General features: G+C 46.1%; 2 protein-coding genes across 2 annotated transcripts; one reads left to right on the forward strand and one right to left on the reverse strand.

Moving 5' to 3' along the window:
- Positions 1-1,486: 1,486 nt before the first annotated feature.
- Positions 1,487-3,081, forward strand: COCMIDRAFT_110508 (uncharacterized protein; the record flags this gene model as incomplete). Its single annotated transcript, XM_007695478.1, has 3 exons — positions 1,487-1,836; positions 1,890-2,141; positions 2,193-3,081. 3 exons carry the CDS (start codon positions 1,487-1,489, stop codon positions 3,079-3,081), a joined length of 1,491 nt encoding a protein of 496 aa, XP_007693668.1.
- Positions 3,082-4,891: 1,810 nt separating this feature from the next.
- COCMIDRAFT_41752 (uncharacterized protein) lies at positions 4,892-6,257 on the reverse strand (the record flags this gene model as incomplete). Its single annotated transcript, XM_007695479.1, has 2 exons — positions 4,892-4,915; positions 4,962-6,257. 2 exons carry the CDS (start codon positions 6,255-6,257, stop codon positions 4,892-4,894), a joined length of 1,320 nt encoding a protein of 439 aa, XP_007693669.1.
- Positions 6,258-8,286: the final 2,029 nt, after the last annotated feature.

The raw sequence follows: 8,286 nt of genomic DNA on the forward strand, positions 1-8,286 counted from the left end.
ACTAATAAGAGTTCAGTCGTAAGTCGTATTCGCTTGATTATGGCAGCCTGGCTGCGATTGAAACTTTACGAAGCAAGAGCGTACTAGGAAGACACGACCTACCCTTGTAAAGTATCTATTGTGGTTCTACTCTGTTTGCTTTATCGACTTGTCGACTTCATAGCAATCTTCCTGCTCGTTTCATGCTACAGTATGCGGAGCATCGTTTCGGTCATCTCGTACCGCGAGGTTGACAGCTGGGTACTTCTTGGAATAACGGCATCCAGCTGCCTGATTACATGAAAGCTCAGTACGCACCGACTTTCGCCCCACATGGCCATATTCAACCCGCGCATTATTGCACACTTATGATCACAAATAGCCCAATGTTGCACGACTCAAGGCCTTGCACGACTCAAGGCCTTGCGTACGTCTTGGCCTCCGTACTAGGACGGCTAATCTGAGCGATCCTATGTCGTGTATTTTGGAATAGCTAGTAGATATTCTTTGGGCTTGTATCAACTTCATTGAAGTCGCGCATTTGGTCGCACAATTGCCGTCGAGTTCCAACCAGACATGCCTCCGAAGGTAATGCAAGTGGCAAGCACAGAAGTAGAAAGTGCTATTAACTGCATGATCTCTCTATAATTTCCTCCTTCTTGCCTCATCTGCTGTCAGAGCGCCTGTTGATTGCGGGCTTTCTGCGATACCGATTCTCATCAGGTAGCAAGGGTAGTCGTCACACGGACAGAAAGCGGCAAGGTTGTAAGGTCCACATGGGAATTGATGACGACAGCAACTTGTTAGGCGTAACGGCTGCTGCGGCGGTGTTACGCTATCTGCGTTAGCTGTGGCGCACACGCTCTACTCGTCGTGGTCCTCGCTCTATTATATCCTCAATGTGGGTCGTTAACAAGCTCGCCAAGGTGCAACAAGCAGCCGAAGCATCCAAGTCAAGCTTTGAGGTGGATCTGGGGATAAATTGATAGCACGCACACCGCAAACGCATTCGGAAATCTTTAGCCGATGCCGCCGACAGTATTGCCGAACATCCTATCAACTGGCCTCGCTACAACAGCTTCAAGCAGGATGCGCGCCGTGCTCGTCGCGGTATTAATTTGCACACGGGGGGCGATAATGTAGTCTCCAAAAGTTGCGCCGATGGACACGTTTCAGCCACCCGCTTGCAAGGGCTCGCATCCACCGCGATTCGCTACGTATCGAACGGGAGTTAAATCGGACTCGGACTTCCTATACGCCTGGTTTACTCATTCGTGGGATTGGCTTCCCCATCGTTTTAGCGTATAGGAATGACGACTGCTACACGTTTGTCATCACACCGGCGTGTGTTGGGTACGTGTGAATGATAGGATAGATCGGCATCGCGAGATAACTAAGTCTGCGAAGCGAACATTGAAAGGCCATATAAATAGTGCTGGTCGAGTAGACAATGGCGGCGTCATTGAGTCCGAATAGTCCGCCAGAAGCACCACGGTCCGTCGTCAACATGAGATACTCCTTCGTACACGTCCTCTCGTCCCTAGCCGGTTCTGCTCTCGCATTCCCTGCTCCTCAAGCATCTGCCATACCTGATCCTGTTGATCCATCAGCTGTAGCTAGCGATCAAGTCCTGCCCAAAGGAGCTTCAGGCTCTCTTCGTGGCTCAGAAGCATTGATCGGGTTCGCAGCAGCAAACCCAATCTCCACCAAGTCGACTGTCATTCCACCTGACGAGTTTGAGCTTGGAACTGGACAGTCCGCAGACCCTGACGAGGGTCTTTACATTGATCTTACAAATGTGAAGAACCCTCAGCCCATTCGAGGTGGCACTACTGGGCCAACCGACCCTGGACCAAGGTGAGTTTTGGGAACGGTATTACGAGATATCATTTCTGCTAACAATCATACAGGACGGACGCCTACGACGCACTAAACAGCGACATCTTCGCACCGCCTACCACTGATGCAGGAGATGTAGGTCAGGCAAAGTGGCCATTCGGATTATCGCACAACCGCCATGGTCTGGCTGGTGCTGGTTGGGCGCGGAACCAGAACGTCAATCAACTGCCAATCGCAACTGCGATGGCAGGTGTCAACATGCGTCTGAGCCCGAATGCTTACCGCGAGCTTCATTGGCACAAGCAGGGCGAGTGGGCTCTGATGTGTGTGAACCACGTACCCTGCAACTCTTAATATGCTGACATGAATATCAGGCTTAATGGCAGCGTCCGAATTCAGTCGATGAACGAAGCCGGCCAGACTTTCGTGGACGATGTTCAAGAGGGAGATGTGTGGTTTTTCCCTCCGGGTATCCCACACTCCATCCAGGCATTTGACACTGGTTGCGAGTTCTTGCTTGTATTTGACAGTGGTGACTTCTCCGAAGACAACACTTTCCTGCTCTCTGAGCTCATGGAGCGTAACCCCAAGGAGGTCCTCGCTAAGAACTTTCGTACCACAACCAAGACATTCGACTCGCTACCTGATGGCCAGCTCTGGATCTTCCCAGGTACTCCAGCTCCCAAGAACATTAGCGAGCAGAACGTCACAGGCCCTGCTGGTCTCATTCCCAAGCAAACACAATACACATACCACTTCTCGCAGCAACAGCCACTTAAGGTCCCTGGCGGTTCCATCAAGATCCTTGATCCCACTACCTTCCCCGTTGCAAGCAGCTTCTCTACGGCTTTGATCACCGTCGAGCCCGGGGCGATGCGCGAGATGCACTGGCACACCACTTCAGACGAGTGGACATACTTTCTGCAAGGCTCTGCTCGCCTGACCGTCTACCAGGCTCCCGGTTCGTCGCGCACATTCGATTTCACGGCCGGAGATGTAGGCTACGTTCCAGTTCCCAATGCTCATTACCTTGAGAACACCGGCAATGAAACATTAGTTTTCCTGGAGGTGCTGCAGGCCAAGGAGTACTCTGACATCAGTGTCAACCAGTGGCTCGGCTTGACACCGAAGCAGATTGTAAAGGATCACCTGAAGGTCAGCGATGGCTTCTTGGCGACATTGAGGAAGGACAAGCCTATCATTATTCAGGGTAACCCTGACTTGACCACCACCGATTTTACGCCTACTGCTGGCGGGTCCTAATTTATAAACTCTGTGGCTGGTAGATAGGAAATAGCATATAATACAGTGCGCAATTATACATCCTTCTGCCTCGAACCCATATCTCGTTGTGCCATAGTACACATAAAACCAACACCAATCATGTTTCATAAGATCAGCCGGCTGACGAGTCGTCCTATATGTCGATCCAGATTTAGGGTCCTCCAGAGATCTATGCGAATACGAATGAATCCATTGCTGGAGTTAGCGTGCAATTGTACACCTGTGCACAGCCTTAGAGCTAGCAAGATAGAAAGGCCCTTCTCAGTACCGGAAACGCAAGGCTCATGAGTAGATTAAAAATGCCATCACCATCATGTGTATCATTAGGTATCTCGAAACCTCCCAAGACTGAGAATGCTGCCCCTGGTGAAGCTGTCCCTTAAGATTTCTCCGTTACTGTGACCGCGGTGGTGTTTTGATGACTTGCTCCACAGTCCAGGTCTGCAGGATATATCCTTCGTGCTGCGAAATTATATGTTTTTCCTCTTCGATGAACATCGAGGGCAGCGTGATCATTCCGCGCAATGGCTGGCTTGATTGAGGTGACGGAGTCTTCGACTTCTTCGGTCCCTGAATCTCCGTCTAAGTGCCGCCTCTCGGATCGATGAGCACCAAATAAGCCGGACTAAGACTTCTTCTGTAGCCACATTGATCCTTCCTCTCTCTAAACAATATGCCAGACAGAATTATAGTCTAAATGGAATTATGGTTAGATAGCGCGTTTTACCCCTACCCATCTACCCACCAGTTCGCAGTAACAAATGCCGTCCAAACGATGTTTCAAATTAATCTAGTTCTTATATCAGATAAAGAAAGCTCTTGCGGGTTTAATACACTATATTTTATTATTATAACTAATACATTTCTGTACTCACAGTGCCGCCAGCGACGGTGCGGCAACGATGGAGACAGGCTAACCGCTCACTCCCACTCTATAATGCGATGAAACCTGCTCGGTTTCTTCTCTCTCAACGACTTTAATAATTGATAAAACTCAGGCTAAACATGAAGTTGGTGTGCACCAATTACATGCATGCGAAGTTGCTAACAATCAAGTTGATCGGCAGATTGATTCGCGAACGTGCCACATCACGCTCCGTGACACCATGCACGTCCCTGCCTTTGGCACGTTCGCGAATCAATCTGCCGATCAACTTGATTATTAGCAACTTCGCATGCATCAACTTTGAACCAATTGCGATTTTAAGAAGCTAAGCCTAGCCATTGCATACGATCTGTAGTGGCGGAATATAGGAAGATGCGGTTTCTAACTACTGATAGACTGTAATGGAATGACAATAATAACAAGAGACAGTAGTTAGTGATGATGGTTCATTTGCCCTAGAAGTATCGGCTAATTACCTGTCCTATGGCCTAGGATACGTCTGATCAAACGATGCATATTCTCCGACCAGTACTAGATATCCAAGTCTTGCATAATGCTCCGCCTGCTTTGACTTCTTCTCCAATCAATCTATGGCAGTGCTGCTAACAATCAACTCAATTGACGACTCCGAGATTGATTAAATTGATTGTTGCAGAGTCTGCTTCTTCAGGCGCGAGGATGACTATGGAACTATATTAACTTCGCGTGCCACCGCAGTATGCGGCTGGAGCGAATCAATCACTTCCCCTCGAAGTACGCGTGCGACTACTGCGCTGTGATATGCTTCAAACTCGCTTTCTTTGCTTTGCCATACATTATCCTTCACATCGAACAGCATGCGCCTACAAACACCTGGCGCCCAGTCTTGTATAGTGTCGCAGAGGGTCGAGAGACTGAGGAACTCTAGGCAAAGGCATTGCCCAATTTCTGTAAGAGTCGGCTCCCACGTATTCCGATAGTCTCCCAGTCGTACAAGAGACGTGCGTACAAGTGTAAGACAGCGAAGCGTATCCTTGTGCGCAAGCAGAAAACCCATCAATGTCTTCCGATCGGTCGCTATCTCTAGTTCAACGCTGCAGATCTGATTCCAACGCGAGTGAAGACTAAGATGTGAAAGTAGCATCATGGAGCCTCGCGCCTGTTCTCTCTCTTGGCTCCCATACGTTGGACGAAGATAGCCATCAACAAGTCTCCCGAATGCTAGGCTCAATTGTTGGAGTTTGGTAGCACTAATGAGAAAGTAAAGGACGAGCTTCGCTGCGGTCTCCATGCAGCCTGTCATTTCGTCATTATCAGACACACTGCAATCGAGACAAGTCAGATCAGAGAACGCGCACGCCATCGCTTGCAGCCGCCTATAGAGCAGCTTAATCTCGTCAGATTCTACAAGGCCAGTACGGGCGTATGCGTCTGCTTCTGGCGAAGTCGCATGAATGGATCGACAGAGACGTGTAATCTTATGACTGCCGCTGAGCCTTAGAAGTTTCAAGCGCGCTGGTGTTGCGAAGGCTGGGCCGCCAATATACATGCTCATCTTCTGTAGCCTCTGGCCTTTTCCTCTAAAGTATGCGAGCCTTTCGAGCACGATCGACAATTGTAGGGCATCAATGTCTTCGTCTTCATCGTTATTCGTAAACCCAACAATATAGTCGGGGTGGAAATAAAGGTCTCGCCATCGAAGAGCCCATGTGTCGGTGTCAAGAAACCTAGGCTCGTGCTCAAAGGCCCTTAAATTCGGCAGTGTCTTGAGGGCCTTGGAAAATTGAGTAACTGATACATTTCCTGCTTCTGCGTTTGCGATAGACCGAGCGTCTTTGTTTTGCAGCTCGCGGTCTGCATTGTATGCTTCGTAGAGCGCATTTTTCTCTTCTTTGGACAATCTGGCCCACTCTTCGTATGGCATGAGCTGACTACGTAGTTCTTCATCTTCGTAGTAAGTTGTATAACAGGTCTTCCATGGGATGTAATCTGGAGTGCCTGGCTGGTGTATGCCCTTCACCCAGGCGTCGAAGTCCGCAAACTTCCGGTATCCACGAATTCTGCGGAGCGCGATGGTCTTGACAAAACAGTTGAGCACAGAGTTCTGGGAAATGTTATACAGGGACTCGCAGCCGTGCTCGCAGAGCTCAAAGTTAATCTCCTCAAAAAGGAGAGGCGTTGCGAGCCCGCTTAGGCTTCTGCAGGTCTGCCTGACCTGCTTCCATTCCCACACATCGACGTATTCTAAAACTGAGGTTAATAGCTCCGTTGGAAGATCAAGAAGTGACATTGCGCTGCTGTGTGTTGTAGGTAGTAAGAGCGTGAACTAGCACTTGGTAAGTAAAAGTGCGGGGTGCTGGTCTGTGCGCGCACCAAGACTAAATTTACAAAGGTTCCGTTCGGTGTCCGTGAGTCAACCGTACTTAGGGTTGACTTAGGGTAAGCATTGTTAAGAGCAAGGCCATTGGGTAGAAGTGATACAAGACTTCAGGTGTCAAGAACTCTAGAGGTTCGTTTTTGCGGATGAAGCAACAGTGTTTTATGAACAAAGATTTCTCAAGTAACTTATATAGTTATTGTACTTGTACTCGTAACTTAGGTTGAACACATTGAGCTATAAGGGTTCGATGCCTATTGCTATATACTAAGGAGTGTGGCTTGCCCAATGTTGAGCACTGTTTTGCTCAATACTGAGCACTGTTTTGCTCAATACTGAGCACTTGTGATTGGCTACTGTGCTATCTACTGATTGGTCGAAAGTGCTCACCACCGAGCACTGTGGGTTCTGCTCATTACTGAGCGCCTGCTTATTCTTGAGCAGTCACGTCACTGTGGCACGGTAGGAAGGATTGCGGCACAGCATTTTAGGTTAAATCTTTCAAACTACTAACAGCTACTGGGATGTAATCGCTGTGATTACTTTGTAAGTCCTTTTTAGATGGGTGTGTTCATGGATCGTAACAAGCATAGTTATTCCTAAGCCCAACTGGCAGCGCAACCCCAAGTTAGCACGGGCCATACCCACGAACACCAACTCTTTCCCTTATTTTATCTCATAGCTCACGCTACATAGGTCGCATGATAATAAAATATAGTGCATTGAACGCGTACGAGCTTCCTATATATAAATTAAAAGTTGCATTTATTTTGAATATAATTCGGACGGTATTTGCTACTGCGAACTAGTGGGTGGATGGGCAGGGGTAAAACGTGCTATCCGATCATATTATTATTCTATTATAGTCCTGTATCAGCCGTTAGCTATATAGGACTTTAGCTAAAGGCCATTTTATCTAACTAGTTATAATTTAGTACGTTATACTATATTATATAATTATAGTACTTAAGTCTATATCTAGCTAAGTGTTATAAGTAACAAGAAGGATTCTCTCCTTAACAAATAACGAGATAGCTAAAGGCCTAGGGACGTCCACGTCAGAAGGTAATAATTAACGCGGGGCGAAGATCACGTCACATAGCACCTCACCAAGATAGGATATCTAGAGATGCTAGACCCTTAGGAGATGCTAGGACATCTAGAGATACCAACGACATCTAAGATACTAGAGGCTTAGCTAGATATTAGAACTAGAAGTAATAAGGATATAAAGATAGATAGATTTTATTATTTACTCTTATTATAGTTAACTTAAATTATACTTTCTTACTAGTATTTTTACTTTATAAGATAGTTATATATTAGTCTATTAAATAGATTAGCGTTATTAAACCCTTAGTTATATCTATAACTCCTTTCTACTACGAATTGCTAGACAACTCTTACGGCGCTAACCCCAATCCTACTCGCCCTAACCCGGATCGAGCTAGAGAAGTATTAGCACTCTAGACCCCGTGTAACACTAAGCTATTACTAGCTTTCTAGATACCTAGTACTAAAGAGTAGTTTAGTAATAGGGAGAGATATAGGGTAGCTAGGCTACCTTCTAGTAAGCTCTTTTAAAGAAAATAAAATATTACTAAAAGATTAAAATTTATTCTTCTTTATTTTTCTTTTTTTATTTTTCTTTTCTATTATTTTTTCTTTCTAGCCTTCTTAGCTAAGATATTACTTTCTAATTTCTATTTTTATACTAATAATAAAAGCTAAGCTAGCTTCGATACTACTTATAGTATAGAGTAATAATAGAAGTTTAAGTACTTTTTAGTTAAAACTCTTTTTAATCTAGTTTCTTTCTACGCTATAGAAGCTATAGTATAAAAGTAAATACTTTACTATTTATTGTCTCTTATATCTATAAAGCTTTTATTCTCTTTTTTTAAATCTCTTTAAGTAGATATTAAAGTATCTATATTCTATC

The sequence above is a fragment of the Bipolaris oryzae genome (assembly GCF_000523455.1).
Source record: "Bipolaris oryzae ATCC 44560 unplaced genomic scaffold scaffold_327, whole genome shotgun sequence".
Taxonomy (NCBI): domain Eukaryota; kingdom Fungi; phylum Ascomycota; class Dothideomycetes; order Pleosporales; family Pleosporaceae; genus Bipolaris; species Bipolaris oryzae.